Here is a 21,033-nt window from a genome sequence, read left to right on the forward strand (position 1 = left end):
GGTAGAGGTTGCCATTGTCCAGTGTACTTGTGGGGAGTACTGGGTATTACAAAATGAAAAAAGGCTTAGCAAAGTTAGGAGTACAACTTAGATTCGTAGATTCACTCAGGTTTTGTCTAAAGGATAAACATGATGTTGCAAATTAATATCAAGAGCATAAATATTTTCTAGAAGTAGACCACACACCATTTCTCAATCTCTTGTCAAAATAGGTCGTGATATCAAAAAGTTAGAAATGCAAAACTAGAAGATTTTCAATAACAAAAGTAGAACACTTTCAACATTACAAATCCCTCGAAGGTAAGTAGGATCGGTGAAAGATCACGGGATCAGGCATATAAAATAACAAAATTGCTCAAGAAAAATGAAGCAGAGTCAGATATAACATACTACACCATCAAACAAAATGGGAGCAGGTATTATTGCGTAAAGCCAAGGCCATTTCTACCGACTAAGCATCAAGGACTTATCTCCAGCCTCCTTATTTGGAAGGGTTGGTACTGCACACTAAGGGGTCGATTAGGATCGCGGACGGACTTGTGTCCGTCCGCGACCCCAGAGCAGGAGGGAACCTCCGCATGGCATGCGGAGTTCCCTCCTGTGCAATTAGGATGTGACCGCAAGGGTTGCGGTCACATCCTCTATTTTTAACATTGCGGCGGGTGGAGCTTCAAGCTGCACCCGCTGCAATGTTAAAAATGCACGCATTGCATTTGCATGCAGTAAGAGGCAGGCACCGCGCGGTGCCTGCCGCTTTCTGCATGCAAATGCAGGGGGGTACCATAGGTACCCCCCATGTGCACCCCCCACCCCCCTTCACCTAGGGGGCCCGCAACGGGCCCCCGCAGTGAAGTTCCGTATGCTTTTCCACGGCAGAAAACCCGCCGCGGAAAAGCATGATTTACAGGCCATCCTAATATGGTGGACGGTGTCTGGAAGACACCGTCACCATATTAGAGCTTTTCCGCCGCGGTTGTAAGCCGACCGTGGTGGAAAAGCTGCGGACGGAAACCAGGACCCACCAGCCATCCTAATGTGGCGGTGGGTCTTTGGTCTGTCCGCTGCGGTTTTTCCGCATCCTCGGGCTGGCGGTGGCTTCCGCTGGCCCCGAGGATGCGGAAAAACCGCAATCATAATGACCCCCTAAATGACAAACTTTTTCCTAAGTCCTCAATTTCAAATGGAAGAGTAATCTCAATCCAAATATATCATACTTCTTCTTCCAGTGCGGACCTTAAAATGAAATCTTGGTGGGGTTTGTAATGCTAAGTGAGCTGCACAGTCACCTCTTTGTTACCACCACCTCTATTGATTTTTGTGGCTAAACACAAAACCTGTCTCAGAATGTTAGATTGAAGCTCTCCCATTAAGGTTATCACTTCTCAGAAAAGTGTTGATGGTCTCCTGCAGGGGAAGTGTATCCATTGTATCGAGCCATCTAATCATCTGGATGATTGCTACTCTTCCATAATTTTCTATCATCTCCTGTCTGTCCACAGCGCCATTGATGAAGGCAATTGCACATTTCTGTAAATTGGAGATAGAAGCACTGCTCTACTATTGGTGGCTGTGAAGGCTTTCCTTGCCACCCTTTTACTTCCCCACGGCGTCATTAGCGCACACCATTCCGGTGACTCTTATTGTTATTGTTCTGAATCTATTTTCAACCAAAGTTATCTTGGTTACTATGGAATTCACCTTTCTGTGGGGGTTCTTGAAGGAGCCTAAAGGTTAAGCAGTTATGTCAGGAACCCTTGTTGGTTTGTTTTTAAGACCCTCACCCACTTCATTAATAGCATGCTTCATCTTTGTGTCTCATACTGGTACCTAAAAATCAGGATGGGCGCCACCATTTTCAAGGAACCACTTAAGGATGTTACCTGACGGGGGTTGAGTAATATCCTTAGTGGGCCCTGGAAAATGGTCGAATCCATCCTAGTGTTGAGGGAGTGAGTGATGGTCTTAAAAACAAACCAATACGTTTTCCTGATATAACTGATTAACCTTTATGCGCATGGTAGGGCTATAGGATACTTATGTTTTGAGGATTAATTTAGGGAGAGAATATCCTACACACCCTGTGATTAGACTTCTTCCCGCCCTCCCTTCCCCTACATAAATGTGCCAAATTGTCAGGATCTCTTGTGGGTTCTTGAAAGAAGACATCAATGTCATCTTCTTCACCCTCAAGGGATCATGACTTGCCCACCTGTTGCTCCATTGGGTGCATGTTTCTCTATCCTCATGCTCTTTCTTGGGAGAAAGTAGGATTCCATCAGCAGGGATCTATTTGCATTCTTACCCGATGTAGCACCATCCTGTGAAAGTCTGTCCTTTCTAGTTCTCTCTCCATAGTCCAAACACAGAGGAGAATGGGCCCCAACAACAGTTAACCATATTGAAACACAGTTTCAAACACTATCTGTTTACCTAACTAACTAACTAACAGCATGGGTGGCTACTTTTGAGGGTCATCTCTGAATCTGATACTTTTGATGGGGCCAAAAAAAGTCACGGAGAAACTACCAAAGCTTATCAAAAGAAGTCTTATCAACTTGTCTAACCATTCCCACAGATTAACTCTTGCTGCGAGTCAGTCTCTGAAAATTGAAGGGCTTTCAAAAGGACACCAAGAAAGCAAAATTTCTAATGAGGAGGATGCTAAATTACAACAAAAAAAGGGAGCAAAATCATCCCTTATAATGACAAGCAAGCCCAGGTTTTATTGTTGACCTGTCGATTCCGTTAATAAACTTGATTTGAGTTTCCCATTCCAGAGCCATGGCTCATCTAAAAGGAAAAGCCAAGAGCCCACTAAGAATGTTCAAAACAGTCAGATGAAATTAACATATGTTCAATATAAAATACGTTTTATTTTGCTCGAGGCAGAAAGGAGCTTGATTTACTGACAAAAAAACCTACATGTAGCTTATTAAAAACACTTCTTAAATTAACACCTCTAATCTCTGCAATCCATTCAGAAGAACATTATTTATAGCACAGAAGTTCGCTTCTTAAAGTACTTTGTAAATCTACATCAACTGGTCTAAAAACTCACATGATGCAGATTTACACTTTCTGGAATTTACAACAGTTTCCAGAAGTAGCTGAAAGCAGGTTTGCAGATCTACTTCTGTAAAACCTTTGCAAATTGCAATCAAATTAAAATATAGGTTCATGAGTTAAAAACAAGGAAATATAGATGCACATTTTATTTTTGCTGCACATGGAATGTTTTCACTGTGGTGAAACCCTTTCCCCTAAGGCAGGCAAAGCACCAATTTTGGGAGTGCTTCCATCCCGTTCTAAGGACTTACTCCAGCCATTTGCAGGAGTAAATCTCTGACCTTTTTAAGGGTTAGCAGAGATTGGAGTGGCATTTGCAATCACCAACAGTGACAGATTGCCAACATTTTGTGCCGGGTTTGCGGCACAAACTGGTATAAAATATATATATATTTTTTATTAACTTTCCAGTGCAAAACGTGTTTTGCGCTGGAAAGTTTCCTGAAAGTAACACAAAGTAGCGATTTGCACTGCTGTGTATTACTTTGTGACAGGGGTGGCACTCAGTAGGTGGTACATTGGTGTTCCCATGCAACCGCCCTTGGTTTGTGATCCAACTCTATCTACTAACAATAATAGGCAGAATTTTGCACATATAAATAACACCTCTTTGAGGCAGGTGTGAAAAGGAGAAATACTTTTTTTTCTTAAAATGTTATGACTTTGCATGTGTGCTGCCCTGTACAGCATACATCTGAAGTGGGAAAAGTTTTAAAGTTTGTCTAGGCATATTATTTTGTACTGGAAGGGTTTCCTTGCCGTATCAAATCTATGCTAGACTCACACAGACACCCTTGCACTATGGTTTAAAGGTGTGTGTGTGGCGTTGGATAGCGAATTTTGCATGAACGCTAGGAGAGAGACATTTACAGTGCATACCTTATTAGATACAGCACTTTCCTGCTCTCTCCTCCTCATGCAACACAGCGCTGCATCTTTGGTTGCTGTGCTGCGTTGTGTGAATCTGAGCCACAGACAGGTGTGTTTGTTGGTGTCAACAAACTCACAGGCGCATGCCTGGAACCTCTGCCTAGGTGAGTAGATTTACTGAAGTGGACATTTTCAGTCAGTAAGGTGCATATGTATCAAATACCGTTATTGCGATTCTCAAATAGCGATTTTTAGAGAATCGCTATTTGAGAATCGCAAAACGGGATGTAATAAAAAATTCGCAAATATTTTGCGATTTCTTGGTATTCCTTAATTGCGATTAGCAAATTGCGAAGTTATACCTTCTCATTCATTCCTATGGGCTAGGAGGCCCATAGGAATGAATGGGAAGACATTCTCAATTTGCGATTCGCAATTAGAGAATCGCAAATTGAGGATGCAATTTCAAGGGTGCCAGGGTGTCTAAAGGACACCCTGTTGCTCCGCTGAAATATGTATATGTGCACATGTGGCGCACATACATGCCTTAAGGGCATGTATGTGTGGCACATGGCACTTTGAAAAAAGCAAAAAATAGCTTTTTTCAAAGAATTTGCAAAATACCACCGACTGTCAGTTGGTGGTAATTTCCGATTTCCTATGCCAAATTTGCACAACTTGGGTGCGATTCCTTAAATGTAATCGCAAAATAGAGTCACAAATTTTACAATTCTCTAACTTACGATGCCCTTTTGAGATGATCTGCCCAAAAGGCCTTTTCCCGTTCGCAAACGGGACGATTCTGAGAATCGGCCCGTTTGCGAACAGGAAAAGGGCTTGATACATATGCCCCCTAACAGCCAGATTCATGAAGGTGAATTGCGCTCGCAAAGGGCCAGATTCTCAGAATCTAGCCTTTTGCTAACGCAATGTTTGTATTTGGGATTCATCATCCCAAATGCAAAAATCGGTAATAGCGATTTCGTAAATTTGCGAGGAATTACATTTAAGGAATCTCTATTTGAGATTCCTTAAATGCAATTCATCATCCATTTTCTAATTGCGAAATCGCAATATCGGGCCGCTATTTACCGCGAGGTCAAACCTCGTGGTAAATAGCGAAAACTTAGAAAAATGCTTTTAAAAGCATTTTTCTAAGTTGCATGTTGCACACACACATGTCCTTTGGACATGTGTGTGCGCGACAACAATGTAGATTTCGTTTCAGGGGTGCTACAGGGTGTCCTTTGGACACCCCTAGCACCCTTTAAATCGCTATCTTATTTGCGATTAGCAAATTGCTAATCGCAAATAAGGAATACTCCCCATTCATTCCTATGGGCCTTTTGGCCCATAGGAATGAATGGGGAGTTATTCTTTATTTGTGATTAGCAATTTGCTAATCGCAATTAAGGAATGTGTAGGAATCACATTTTTTTTGCGATTCCTACATGAATCCCGTTTTGCGAGTCTGTAATAGCGATTCCTTATGAATCGCTATTAAAGACTCGCAAAACGGGTCTTTGATGAATCAGGCTGTTAATCCTTTATAAATCCTAACCCAAATTTTGAGAATTTAAGAGGAGTTTTTTCATTAGGTAAAAATGTTCTTTTCATGCATGTAATCTAGAAGCAAATAGTTTTAATAATAAGGCCAAGCAAGAGCAGCAATGTTTTTAAAGTGAAGCAAACAATTTTGTTTTCGTATGATGCGTGCATTTCGATAATATTTTGTCATTATTTGCTTCAATTATGTTCTGTCGCAGTAATCTGATGATAGCAGGCCTATTTTGAGCACGTTTTCCTTTCTTGATTGAGCTATAATTCTGTTTACGACAACGCTGTTGTCATTGCTGTCTACAATAAGTACTTACAATCAGTGCCTTTCCATGTTATCCGCATTCTCAAGGATTAATGTATATTTCCTACCTGGGGGACTTCAAAGCCAGCATGGAGGTTTCTCGAAGTTAATCCGCTCAGCAAGACTATTTCATTTTCTTTCGGCTGTTGTACATTTAAGCAGCTGATAAGCTTCGGGAGATCCGGAGAGACACTGGTCAGTTTCTGCAGGATGAAACAAGCACAGTACGTTTGAGACAGCAACGCACTAATGTCCTGACTTCAGAGCAAGCCCTTGGTCTTTAATGAACAACTTCAAAGCAAACGATTGTTGACCTTGAAACATTAGTCATTCGACCTGTACAAGATGGCCGACCTTACTCAACGGCCATTTCAAGGCTCCATGTCCTACATTTTTGAGGGAGGGGAGGAAAAAAGGAGGTAGGTCAGGGATGTTTTATTCAGAGAAAAAAATCCGTACATTTCTCATTTATCACCACATGAAAACGTTATTATATGTCAACTACTTCATTACAAGGAATTGCTGGCAAGGATGGGTACAGGTTTTAATGACAGTTGTGAAATACGCGTTTTTTGCAAGGATGGGTACAGGTTTTAATGACAGCTGCGAAATAAGCGTTGGCAAAGCCAGTAAGTTTGGCCTTGGCAAGTTGGTACGATGGCACATTTTTGTGAGCGTTTTTAATTGAAAGCAAATGCCACAGAGTAGAAAAGCAACATTAAAACATGCAGCTCCCTAAATCTGATGCCATATGCTTGCAACACCATTTAAAAAATAATTGCATATCATTTTATTAGGTTAGTGTGGGTGTCTCATTGCAGGTAAGTATTGACAGAAACCCTTTTAAGTTTTAATGAGCATCACAGGAAAATCTGATTGTTATTGATATGGAGAAAAGGTGAAAATGCTTTAACTTTCTGAAACCTGATGGCAAGGATGATTAATAAAATAATAAAAAAGGATTACCGAACAAAAACAAAAATTATTGGGAAAGTAAAGCATTAGACAAGCACAGTCACAAAACTGCACTTCTTTCAGGTGGATGTGCACACGTGATAAAGCTTAAAATGCCATCATTCACAGTACAAGACAGGCAGTTGCAGAAGTAGGCTGACACATTACCTCGTGCAGTGCGCTGTAGTTGGAAGATGCAAAAGGTGAATGAGAGTTGAACAGGCCGGTGGATGAATAGGGTCGACCGAAAGCCCCTCTTTGTATGTATATATTTTTTATTTATCAATTGTTTCATTTCATGCGGCTGGTGAGTACTTCAGATGCTTCCAGATCAGACCTAAAAACAACTGTGAAGACAGTTGTCTATCGTTTGTTTTAAAGCGAAGTGCACAATTTTGATAATATAGGCCTGGTGTTCTTTTATTAGGTGAGATAGGGCTGTGGGCTTATGGTGCATTAGTAGTAAGGGAATGATAGCTTTCATCACCATTCATTTTTTGACAGGTGGGAACGCCCCGCGGAAGTGACGTAGGAGCCGGATATCCCGCCCCAGATGTCCCTCCCCCGGATATCCCTCCCCCGGAAGCCCCTGGCAGGAAGTCTGGGGTTGGAAGGCCATGACCGGAAGCCCCCGGCCGGATTTCCTGGGGTGGAAGGTCAGGGCCGGAAGGCCAGGGCCTGAGGACGCCCCCCAGATGGCCTGTGGTGAAAGAGGGGGCAGGTGTAGGCAGTGAGTGTCCTTCACATGTGAATTAATGGCTGTGTGTAAGGGCTGTAGTAGAGGTCTGATGTGAGGTGGCTAGGGTTAGCGCCAAGGCATCCAATAGGGCCTACAGGGGTGTTTAGGGTTATGGGGTGGCTGAGCAGAGACTTACCTGGGGCGCCGTGTTTGTTGGGGCAGCAGGGACATGCCTGTGCAAGCATGGGCATGTCTGGGCATGTCCACAGACTAGTAGAGGCTGCAGGCGGATGTTGCTTGAGCTGTGTCGTGGTCCATCTGCGGAATGGGAGCCCTAGAGTGTTGCAGGGTGTTTTTGGGGCAACAGGCCAGCCCCCAGGAGGCGTGCCTGTGGCCTTTGGAGTTGCTGAGTGGTGGTGTGCCATAGGCATCAGGGGCCCGGAAAGCCCAGGGTCCTAAAAGAGGAGGGTGGTAATTTTGCCGCCTAATTTCAAAAAGTCTCTGGTCGAAAATGACAGCGTTTATGAAAATAAAAACATGTGTTATGCATTTGTCATTTCTTTTACATATATGGTAATGTATTTGGGGTGATAAACATGGTGAGCTTGTAAAGCAGCAGCAGGGGCTTGACAATATGTCCAGGCAGTGTTCTGTAACACTCAGTCCTGTGTAACATAAGGCACAGCCAAAGTTGAAATGCACAATGTGAGTGACATTTACTAAAAGAAAATAAAAGAAACGTTTTTAAAATCACTGATGTAGAATGATAAGGCAAAATAAAATACATAGGGATGACAATTTTGTGTATTGTGTTTTCTTTCTAAGGGTGCGTAATGTGTTGGAGTATATTAATATGGGTCAGTATGTAAGGGATGGCTGAGGGCTGTGAAACAGGGTAATGCCTGTTTCTTTTAATTTTGCCGCCTAATTTAAAAAAAGTCTCAGGTCGAAAATGACAGCGTTTATGAAAATAAAAACAAGTGTTATGCATTTGTCATTTCTTTTACATATATGGTAATGTATTTGGGGTGATAAACATGGTCAGCTTGTAAAGCAGCAGCAGGGGCTTGACAATATGTCCAGGCAGTGTTCTGTAACACTCAGTCCGGTGTAACATAATGCACAGCCAAAGTTGAAATGCACAATGTGAGTGACAATTACTAAAAGATAATAATAAAAGAAACGTTTTTAAAATCACTGATGTAGAATGATAAGGCAAAATAAAATACATAGGGATGACAATTTTGTGTATTGTGTTTTCTTTCTAAGGGGGCGTAATGTGTTGGAGTATATTAATATGGGTCAGTATGTAAGGGGTGGCTGGGGGGCTGTGAAACAGGGTAATGCCTGTTTCTTTTAACAGTGTGATGTGCGGTCACAAACCTAGACTGACAGGTCCCTGGTGCAACATAATGCACAGCCTATATGAAGGTCCCTGAAGCACAGGACGCAAATGACTAAAAATAAAACTAAAATCTTGTGTTATGCAGCGGAGGCCCTGCTCCACCTATGAGTGTGTGTGGCCGGCCTGATAAATATGGTATTCTTGTACAACAGGCACATTCTTCAACAATATGGCTAGGTATATTTTTTATAACAGTAACACAGGCTGATCCCCAAACCAGAAAGGCGGCAAAACGATGGAAAATGTAAGTTTTTTTTTCGCGCTTAAAGACACGGAGAGACTTCTGCGTTGGGCGGCAGCTGGCATGGCCTGATAAGCACAGTTCAACAGTGAATGTGTGGCGCGAAATATTCACATGGGCCTCATAGAAGCCCGGTTAGTGAAAACATGACATTTTAAAAACGCTTACTATTACATTGAATGGGGGCAGAGAAAAAATTGAAGGGTATTACCTAAACTATCTCTCAACCATTTTTAGACACTTAAAATAGGACCTATCATCAGAGTGCAACAGATACTAGGGTAAAGCTTTTCAAAGGCTACTCATACATGCAAACTTTCTGCTACATGTTCCCGCCAGTACGGAGGACGACCCGCCTGGGCTTTTATCAGATCCTAGCAGGTATAAAAATGAGGACCCAACTTAAGACGCACACTGGCACCCTGACAAGTCTTTTGGACCACCTACCAGCATTTGGCGAGTGAACAAGCAGCGACAGAAGATTCCCGAGGAGAACATGGCACACCCTGGCAGAAGTTCTGCTGATAATACCAGCTCTATACTTAATGTAAGTAGTTATGTATATTTATTACAGTGTATAAACTATCTTATGCATTACTTAACTCTAGACCAGGAATAAAATGTGAAAAAACTATACACAAATGGCAGCATATTACTATGTCAGAGAGGCTTAGCAGTTTAAGGAGGGAAAACATTTTTAAAAGCAGTGACTGTTACACTTACCTTAAATGTAGATTGTCTTCAGGATCTGTACTCTTGTACTTGATGCATGGCCTGGTAAAAGGGATCCTTTAAGGCTTGTGTTAGTAGAGGTAATTTGAGGCAAGACTATTGATGGCGTAGAGTAGGGGTGTGTTGTTATTAAAAAATATAAGCCTTTAGGGTGGGGCTCGACTACCGAGGCTGCTCCTGACCCCTCCGGAACACCTCAAGTGCTCAGGGTCTATGCGCTGTGTAGCAGCCCCCCAGGGTGGGGTCCTTAACAATACTCTGGGGCTATGGGCTGGCGGATCCTAGCGACATACCCTAATTCTTTTTTTTTTTTTAAATCGGCGGCATGTCAGAGGGGCTGGGACCATCCGAGTCTACCATGTGGCCTCAGCCCTGCCCCGAGACATCTGCCAGGCTATGGGGGCAGTTGGAAATGAGAGCGAAGCTCAGAGCGTCTGCAATTCGCTCTGAGCCCCGCGAACCGCCACCACATGGCCAGCCATGCTGCTGGGCAGACGGGGAGCCTTTTCTTTCAAAAAATAAATGTCGCCGTGACAGGGGCGGCGGAGGCTGCCCCTTAAGGCCTCCGCCGCCTCTCGTGCCTCCTATGCGCTGTGGCTGGCGCTGGCGTCCCTATCCCCTCCAACAGGGAGAGATCGGCGGATGGCGGCTGCCCACAGCGAGCGCAACGGTGACAATGAGCGCGAGGCTCAGAGCATCTGCAAATCGCTCTGAGCCCCGCGATCCGCCGCCACATGGCCAGCCATGCTGCTGGCCAGACGTGGTCCTTTTCTTTTTAAAAGTAAATTTTGCCGGGTAAGGGGAGGCGGAGGCTGCCCCTTAAGGCCTCCGCCGCCGCTCGTACCTCCATCGTGCTGTTGCTGACGCTGGCGCCCCAGACCCCCAACGGCAGGGAGAGCGCGGTGGATGGCGGCTGTCCACAGCGGGCCACAGCGGTGAAAATGAGCGCGAGGCTCAGAGCGTCTTCAAATCGCTCTGAGCCCCGCCCGCTGGCCCCAACGTCATGATGGGGGCGGAAGTGCTTTAAGTGCGGCTTCCGCCCCTATCATGGCGGCGCTGTATGCGCAGAGGGCACCCTTTTTTTATTTTTTTTATTATTTATGCATTTTTATATAGCGCGGACTTTACCCGAAGGCGTCAGAGCGCTGCACATTAGGAACAGAAAAGAAACATAATGAGAAACATTACAAAAGAGCAGATTACAAGAGCATACGTTACTTACAAGAGGAAAGTGACAATTGTGAGCAAACAAAATACTTGAGGTACTAAAAATTGTGAGCAACCAAAAATACATGATCCTATAAGTCCCAGCCAAAAATACCCTGAGCCTATAAGCCCCAGCAACATATGTTATTAAACGCAGGGGGGGTCCGCTCAAAGAGCGAAGCGGTCCCCCAAGCATTTAATAACATTTTTTGCTGGTGTGAATGCTGCAGCAAGCCCAATAGTTTTAAAAGGTATATCAGGATATATTTTAACATGTACCTTTATTAGTATTTTAATATTGTATTATTTATTTATTTATTTATTTATTTATGTATACATATATATATATATATATATATATATATATATATGTTTTTTTTTTCCCCCCTTGCGCAGGATTTTCAAGAGCTCACCCTGGCTGATGAGGAAAATGCTGCTTTTGCCCAAGGTGGGTGTATAGAGCCAGTCTTTTCTAGAAATAGTAGTAATACACTCTTCTTGCATTTTTGTAAATGTCTTTTCTATATGTTTTTTCTTTTTCAGACGAGGACATGGATATGCTACTATCCTTTGACATAATTCAGCAGCAACTGGATGCTGAGGAGCGGGAGAAGCAACAAGCTTATAATGCGCCTATTGTCGGTAAGTACATGAGTACAGGATATATATGTGTGTGTGTGTGTGTGTGTGTGTGTGTGTGGGTGTGTGTGTGTGTGTGTGTGTGTGTGTGTCGTGTTATATATATATATATATATATATATATATATATATATATATATATATATATATATATTTACATATATATATTTTTTTCTTTTTTAGGGGCTGTGTCCTATGCTGTGAATCAGTGTACCACGGAAATCCCTGTGAAAGGAAGAGCCTTGAAAAGGTCAGCAACAGTTGTTAAAAAGGGGCCTCCTCCTGAGAAGAGGGTTCGACAAACAGCACCGGTCATTAAAGGCGGATCAGCTACGGGGGAAAAAAAAGATCGGCAACCAACACCTATGCTTAAAATCGTGTCGCCTATGAAGAATCGGCATCCACAAAAGCGGCAAGCAGGTGAGCTTTTAACAGTAGTGACTTCTTTTTAAAAGCATGTTTTACTCTGATATAGTGTAACGTAGAATAGTCCATCACAGGTGTATGTAAGAAACTCCACTGTAATTATTGTTACATTTATAGTTTTTAATATATATATATATATATATATATATATATATATATATATATATATATATATATATATATATATATATATATATATATATATATATATATATATATATATATATATATATATATATATTATAGTTTTTGATATATATTATTGTTTACCCCTGTAGAAGCAGTGAACCCTTTTGCGGAAAGAAGAGATCCAGGCAATGGTGGTCATTTATCAATACAGCTAAAGGACATCACAAATGTGGGACAAAATAAAGCAAAGGAAACAGCTGTTGAGCCCGCTGAGGCCCAGAGGGACAACATACACCAAGGTATACATTTATCCAAACGTAGTTGGCATCAAATTTCTGGTAAACCTGTTGGAGAGACTGTTGAAGATGTTAAAAGATCTAAAGTAAAGCCTTCATGTGCGAAAAAGTTAAAGTTGGATCTACCATTTACTCCGGTTATTCAAAATGACCCCAGAGGTTTAGCTAAAAGAAAATCATCTACACAGTTGTCTAGGACTGCCTCTTTCTCACAGATTCCTAGTGTTCTAGCGGATGGGCAGGGACACGTGGACATTCCTGCCACAGAAAGCTCCATACAGCCTGTGTCCGGTCATAAACAGAGAGTTAAAGGAGTGAGGTCTAGACAGGGCAAAAAGGCCGAAACAAACAGAGTCTCTGATAATCTACAGACTGATCTTGAGAGTAATAGGGCCCCTATAGCAAATAATGACACTGTTATCAGCATGGAGGATGCTGAAAGTAATGACCCAGAACAGGCTTTGCAAGCCTGTCTTATAAAGATTCTTCAGGATATGTCTAGATTAACAGAGAGTTCTGAATTAGCACCCACAGAAGCGTCCGAACTGCTCTCAAAAGGGAGTTATGAGGAATATAGAGTCCCACCACCCAGCCCCGCCTCACCGCAGACCACTAAAACCCAATATTATCATGATGAAATTTCAAATTTCTTTGAGCCATGGTCGCCGACAGCCCCCATTGCTACATTTGAGCCCACTAGCCCTCCCTCTAGCGTAATAATATTGTCCTCGCCCAGTCCAGACCATAGTATAGCTTTGGAGGGGGTTAAAAAGTTGTATTATAAATCAGCGTTTAGCCCTAAGGACTCCTCTCCAGGCTGCTCGCATTGGGATACTGCTTCTTTAGAGCCCCGCGGCAATAATAGCCCTAAGGAATCCGCTCCAGGCTGCTCGCATTGGGATACTGCTTCTTTAGAGCCCCGCGGCAATAATAGCCCTAAGGAATCCGCTCCAGGCTGCTCGCATTGGGATACTGCTTCTTTAGAGCCCAGCAGCAATAATCTTGATAAGCCACAAAGCACCACGAGTCACTTAACAGGTGTTAATACCCCGGGGTGTCTGCATCTGGACCCAATTTTAACAGATACCGGCGCTAGTATCAATAATAAAACTGCTAATAGTGATGAGGGAACGATCCAAAGAAGGACCTGTAGTGATGTAAACCATGCATTAGTAGATACACTGGCCTACAGCGACAATTCAGCAATAGTTTATAAAACTATTTTACTAACCAATACCAATGAAATGCAAAAGGCTGTCAAGCAGGTAAAAGCTAAGGTAAGCTCTATAATCTCAAAACATGGGAAAGCAAAAAACAAGAGCCGGCCTATAAGCGAAGTGTTGGAGGAGATGAATCACGCTGTGAATATATGCGCAAGCTGTGTTGTGACAGCCTGAGAATCAACAGCTAAGCACCTAGCGCTCATACCATTATGACTAGACTCTGAGATAGCCCAAAGCATTTCTAATGAGGTCTTTAATCCGAAAGCTGAATATGTATCAAAATATAAAAAAGCGATCTGCAAGATACTTAATAACACACAGCTAATCTTACGCGCAGTGAAGAAGACAAAACAGTCGGAAAAGAACAACGGCTGTTTAGAGCCCTCACAGGTACCAATAAGGACGTGTAAAAAAGATCCTATCGATCCCCAATTTACAATTTTCCATAATCAATCAGGATGTGGGAGGATACCCCAAGACACAAGGGTTAAGAACAAACAGAAATGGATTAATAGGGCCATCGTTCAACGCCGCTTAACAAATAGCCTAAAGAAAGCGCGAATACATGTCAGAAGAAGAATTAAAAAACTAGCAGCTCAGTCATCCCGACAGACCCACCAAGAGTCCCTTCCTGTAATATTGCCATGGAGCAACAGCCCTCAGCCTGAAGACTTAGAGCCTGTGTATTTAGAGAGCGTCAGAAGGTACAGTCGTCAGGCCAGGAAATTTAATGCTACAGAACACTATGAGGAGTTTAGGTTTGTCAATCTTGACCGTATAGCCTCATTAACACAAGCCCTTATAGCTATTCATCAAGCTATACAAACACTCCTAGAGCGTATGTTACAGGATACAGGACCTAATGATTTTTTGCAGCTGAGGTTTCAAGGACAAGATCTCAATAGTCCTTTATTCACAACTAGAGCAGCCCGTGATGTCTTTGATGCTGTAGTTTTTTTAGAGAACCTCACTAAGCTTTTGCAAAGCAAAAGTGAGCTAATAGCTCATGGAACCTTTAGAGTCATAGCTCTAGTTGTCCGTTTTCGTGCAGGAGGTGGTACTTCTAGACCATTAAAGACTATTCTGTTCAGCAAAATCATAGGTAAGAAACAAAGATGGCTGATTGATTTTAACAACCCTGAAGCTAATACATGTCTAGCTGCCAGCATAGCAGGACTTTTGGCTAGCCGTGAGACTAGCGATGCTGTTATCTTGTCTAGAGCTAATGCAGCCCACACAGCTCTCAAAGTACCTACAAATCAGCCTGTTGGTTTTGGATGTCTAGGTCTTTTTGAGAACTATTTTAAAGTAACAGTAAAAATTCTGTACAACAGCGGCGGCACCTGGCGATACTTCACATCTGGCCAGCCTCTGAAAAACAAGACCATTTATGTTCTTCACCATGTGGAATTTTAATTTGCGATCTGAACATTATCTGCGCCAGCTTGTCACCTATGTACTACGTGCACGGCAGCCATTTTAGATATCATGGTCTCCCTGTCCACGATCGATCGCCAGCACATCCCTCTGACCCAGCAAGCATCCTCTGCGCACCCTGGCTCCCCCTCCCTCCTCCTCCTTATGAGCATGACCCTTCTGCATGACCCTGTCCTTGGGAGTCACGCCAGCGCCTGACCAACACCTCCTCTCCTCCCATGAATGCCCCTCTGTTGATAAACCTCCCTCCTGCGCTGGATTGTCCACGCAGCATGAATACCACTCCATTGATGGCCCCTCACCCCGTGTCCGACTGTCCACACAGGTCCGAGGCCATTGCCTAAGCCGGGAGATATCATTTACTGCCCTTTATTGTATGAGGTCGCTCTCCTTCAAAGGACCCTCTATTGATCCAGGCCTCCCCACCCCCCTGTGATATGATCAGGCGCACACACCCTAAGACTCGACGGAACACTCAGCTGCGTGATGGCCCCCCTCCTCTTATCAGCAGGTTGAGGACCTCTATTGTGAAGGTATATGGGGGTGGGATTGACACTAGGATTGCGGGGATGTCTTTTTCTTGCTTTACAAAGATCTGATTGTATTAAAGGAAGGTCACATGCCATAAACCAGTGTATAAGAGGCCAGGCCTCCAAGAGGCTGTTAGAGCACCTCGAGACGATACCTTGTTGTCTGATCTGATGTGTTCTGCTCCGTCGGAATAAACTTCTGTTTCCTGCCTTCTGGTCTCCGGCGCCTGCCTCATTGTTTGGTAAACTTGAATGGTACAAGGGCGGTTAGCGCCGGGCAAATCTTGAGAAAGGTCCTAGCCCTACCTTTTTCCACAATTGGCGTCCCAAAGCGTGGGGCCCATCAGCGACACGTGGATCCAGTGGGAGAGGTCCCGATGACAGAGTGAACGACTGCAACGATCGGGAAGAGCTCGTGTCCGATAGACCCTCGTCTGACAGCCGATCATCCGACCTTCACTAGTTCTGAACAGACCTCTCTCGAGTGATCTACGGTCCTGACTGGGAACCATCAGGAGTGCCGCGAACAACACGAAGGAGAGAGGACGATCGGGCGCTGGATCCAGAGGACAGGAATCCGTCCATGCGGTCCGGGTAAGGTCGTGTAAACACGACGAATTGAGGAAAATTGTTTTTGTTTGGATAATACTAGTATTACGCTTTGTTGAAACCCTCTGGAGATTCACTGTCTGCAAACGGGGAAAAACAAACAGGCTCTCTCTTTGCAAGCAGTGAAGGATAGGTAACACAGACTTTTGTCCCCATTGTAATCCGTCGTGCCTATCTTCCTCCCCCACTGTTTCCCGAACTGTCGTTCGTGGATTATTGTCTGGAGATTCTTTGTCTGCAAACAGGGAAGAACAAGGTCTCTCTTTGCAGGTAGAGAAAGAGTGGGTAACGATAATTTTTCGTGCCCACTTATTCTCCCCACTGGATAGTTTGATTGGCCGATTATTCGGTATTGGTTCTTTTGAGGTATTCACGGCCTCCAAATAACGTAGAATAGAAATATTCTGTCTAGTCTTTGTCCGCCGTGATAAGATAGGTAGTGCAGACTTTTGTCCCCGTTGTAATCCGTCATGCCTGTCTTCTCCCCACTGGTTGGTAGCCTGTTTAGCCCGGACCGCTTATTAGAGATGAACCATCCAGCTCCACTGGAGGGCACCCCTAATAAGGACATGTTCACTAAGTATGGACTAGTCGCTATAGCTTACACCAAACTATGGCATAAATATACGAAAAAGAACCCTGAAAGTCAGTGGCCACTGATAGGTTCCTTTGACGAAAATAAAATAAAAACATTAGAAATAGCGCTCCAGAAGAATAAAACCACGCCCACTATGCTCGACAGTATCGGCATGTGGCGCAAAGAAACGGAACAACGAAAGAAAAGAGAAGAAGCAAAAATAGGGAAGCAACTAGAAGAAGATATAAAAGAAATAAAAGATACTATGCAAAACCAAGAATCAGGGTCGACAGGCCAATGTCCTGTTAGGACCCCCTCTGCGCTCTACCCTGAATTGCCCTCCAAACAACGGGCGAACGATGAGTTACTACTAGGTCCCCCAATCATCTACATGCCCCCTCCATATGCCCCCTGCCGACAAAGCTTTCACGCTCCGAGTGTGAGCGAAAGCGATCTCAGTGCTAGTGCACCAGCCCTTACGGCCTTTGCACCAGCCACGTTAACAACCTCATCAGACGACCCCGAGCCTAGCAAACAATCACCAGCCAGACTAAATAGGTTGAGCAAAGATGAGCGGGATGGGATCGACAAAATAGCAAAGACATTAGTAGAACGAAGGGAGAGCGAAGATTACACAATGAGCGTATATAATTCACATGCCGACAGCCACAGACGGCATTTCATCTTGCGATTCAGCTACTATACCCTGAACGCGTATGAAGATAGGTATCAGAGTAAGGGACCCGCTAAACTAACAACACTGTATAGGAAAATTGATGTTGGAGATGGGACTGAACGTGAGGCGACGGAGCTCTTCATGCAAATGCTTGAGGTCTTCCGCCACCTCGCGGAACAGAAACCAGAAGCCAAGGTAACGGTCCCTGAAACAACCTCGGCAGAAGTAGCCAATACTATGATGCCTATCAGAGAAGCGGCTCCTTACTGGATCCCGCCACGGGGCCAGGGAACGAGCGATGATATTAATAACGAAAATGCAAAGGGAAGGGTTGTGTACAATTGGGTTTACCAACCATGGGACCGACAAGATATCCTAACCTTTAAGCAAACCCTGCCCGACTTAAGAAAGAACCCGACAGCATTTTATACCGAATTAGGCACAGCCTTGGGTTCGACAATAATGACTTTAGCAGATATTGACTTGTTCTTTGGGCTATGTCTGCCGGCTGACGTGTGGAAGCAAATTCGGAAGGCTGACCACGCGGATCTGTTTGGACATACCTGGGACCAACTCGGTAAACTAGATAGACAGCGAGAGCCGGGGAGTAAACCAGTGAAAGACATACTGGAACTCCCAGATAAAATAGTCCAGAAATTAAAAACACTGGTCCCGGAAAGAAAAGTAGACTGGTCGATAGTCACGGCCTGTCGACAGAAACCCCAGGAAGATGTGTCAGAATACTTCTCCCGATTTGAGACAGTGTTCTCCGACTACAGTGGCCAAGACATGACCACCGCAACCGGACAGCACCTGTTTGTGCAAAATTATGTAAAGGGACTAACACAAGAAGTCTCCCAAAAACTGCAGACGAGTGAGAGTAGTTGGGGGGCCTCCAAACCTGCAGCTATCCTTCAGATGGCTCAGTATTACGAGCACCAAAAGAATGAGAATGATAGGGCGTCAGAGAAAAAGAAGAAAGATTTAAAGGAAAGGGTAATGATAGCCCAGATACAGGGTATAGCGCTAGGACGGGAACATCAGAGGGGGAACTACCAATCAAACACCCCCAGAGATCTACCTCCTAAAGATCACACCCCAACATCCCACACTGGACGGAGAGACATTAGCAATGACCAATGTGCCTTCTGCAAAGGGTTCGGCCATTGGAAAACCCAGTGTCCGGTTCTGCTAGAGATGAATAGAAATAGGGATTCCAGGGATGTGGCAGGTGGTCCGAGGAATAGAGTACAGGGACGAGGGAACTCCAACGACACCAACAATGACAGATCAGGAAGACTGAACACATTTGACCGTCCCCGACAGAACCAATATCAGCTATCCGAAGGTGAAAATGCCCCCGATTTTGCATAGGACTGCCAGGGGCAAGGGAGGGATCCAGTCGAGCTCTGTGTTGACCAGCAAGGTCCTTATGTCACCGCTAAGGTCTTGGGTACAGAGTCTCCATTCTTGGTAGACACTGGGGCGACACGTAGTGTGTTATCAAAACGACTGATTCCAAGGGCACCCTTGTCTGGCTCACACATAACGTCGATAGGTTTCGATGGGACGCCCTCCACTAACCCCCTGTCCGTACCTATTACCTTTGACCTAGAAAACAACACTGCTGACGCGACATTCCTACTCTCCTCCAACTCCCCTGACGCCATTATGGGCATTGACTTACTGAAGCATTTTCGAGCTACCATTAGGTGTTCCCCAGATGGAATACGAGTCATCCTGTACGACAACCCAGACATGCCCAGGTCCCCTCCCCCGCGACACATGTGCTCCATAACTGACGCTGACCTGTCCTTGCTTGACACCCTGCCTCCGTACCTGTGGGCCAAAAATGACTCTGATGTGGGACGAATGATGATTGATCCTATTCACATAACTGTACGACAGGACGCTATGCTCCCGAAACTCCCGCAATATCGGATATCCCCAGAGGGTGAGAAGGCACTGGTAGCGATCATTCAGTCTCTGGTAGATGCAGGAGTGGTTGAAGAGGTGGTTAGTAACGTCTGCAACAGCCCAATCCTACCTATTGTTAAGAAGCAAGGTGAAGGAGATGAGAAAGCGTACCGCTTCATCATCGACTTGCGAGAGATTAACAAAGTAGTTGTACCCCAATATCCCGTAGTCTCTGATATCACCACCATTTTGACCCTCATCCCGTCCACCGCCACCACCTTCACTGTTATCGACCTTAAGAACGCGTTTTTCTCTATCCCCATCCATCCAGACAGCCGTTATCTCTTCGGCTTCACTTTAAAGTCCCGCTCGTACCGATTTTGTAGAGCTCCCCAGGGGTACACTGAAAGTCCCAGCATTTACAGCCAGGCCCTCAAAAGACAGCTGGATGCCTTCCAGCTACCAGAGGGAGTGGTGTTGATCCAATATGTCGATGATATCCTTTTGGCGGCCGACACCACCCCGCTTGCAACGACAGCCACTGTCCAACTCCTACACTTCCTTGCAGAAAATGGCCATAAAGTCTCCAAAAAGAAGTTACAGTTCTGTCAGCCACAGGTGACTTACCTAGGCCATCTTCTGTCCAAAGAAGGAAGGAAACTTACCCCTGACCGAATCCAAACCATCCTAGACACCCCCATCCCAAAAACACAAAAACAGGTCCGCTCTTTGGTTGGCCTAACCTCTTTTTGCAGACAGTGGTTGCCTAATTATAGCCTCATTGTGAAACCATTACTTGCCCTGCTGACCAAAGATGTCCCCTCCCCGCTTCCTTGGACCACTGAGTGTCAAGCCTCCTTTAAGGAATTGCGGGATGCACTCTGCTCAGCACCCGTCCTCGGAACGCCGGATTACTCCAAACCTTTCTCCCTCTTCACCCACGAAAGGGAGGGATGCGCATTGTCTGTCCTGACTCAATCGATTGGCCCTAAGCAGCGCCCTTGTGCCTACTTCTCCGCCACTCTTGATCCTGTAGCCAGAGCCTTACCTGCCTGCCTTCGAGCAGTAGCTGCCGCTGCTGTCTCTATCCGTCAGAGCGAGGGAATTGTACTTTCCAACTCCCTCACTGTATTAGTGCCCCATGCAGTAGACACCCTTTTGAACCAGACAAAGACCCAACACCTGACTAGCGCACGACTGACAGGGTACGAGTTGACTCTGCTTGCACCCCACATCACACTAAAGAGATGCACGACTTTGAATCCTGCCACATTGTTACCCCTGCCTGAAAACGACCCCGACGTTCCTCCCATACACGACTGTGTGACCCTCACAGACGAACAGACTAGGAGTAGGGTTGACCTCCGAGACACTGCTTTCACTGACCCCGATGGAGAGCTATGGGTAGACGGCTCATGCATCAAACTCCCAGATGGCACCACTTCAGCTGCCTATGCAGTCACGACAGCCCGAACAGTAGTTGAGACAGCCTGCATCACACAACGATCTGCCCAGGCAGCAGAGCTGATAGCCCTCACCCGAGCATGCATCATAGCCGCA

At 44.8% G+C, this 21,033-nt stretch overlaps 1 protein-coding gene across 1 annotated transcript in view; it reads right to left on the minus strand.

Annotated features, from left to right (window-relative positions):
- The window catches only part of SPHKAP (SPHK1 interactor, AKAP domain containing), a 1,527,314-nt gene that overhangs the window by 433,823 nt on the left and 1,072,458 nt on the right, over positions 1-21,033 (minus strand). The window contains exon 5 of the mRNA XM_086943759.1: positions 5,866-6,000. Coding sequence (XP_086799885.1) covers positions 5,866-6,000 — 135 coding nt within the window. The remainder of the gene's footprint in view (positions 1-5,865; positions 6,001-21,033) is intronic.

Source organism: Lissotriton vulgaris, chromosome 11, assembly GCF_964263255.1.
Source record: "Lissotriton vulgaris chromosome 11, aLisVul1.2, whole genome shotgun sequence".
Lineage (NCBI taxonomy): Eukaryota > Metazoa > Chordata > Amphibia > Caudata > Salamandridae > Lissotriton > Lissotriton vulgaris.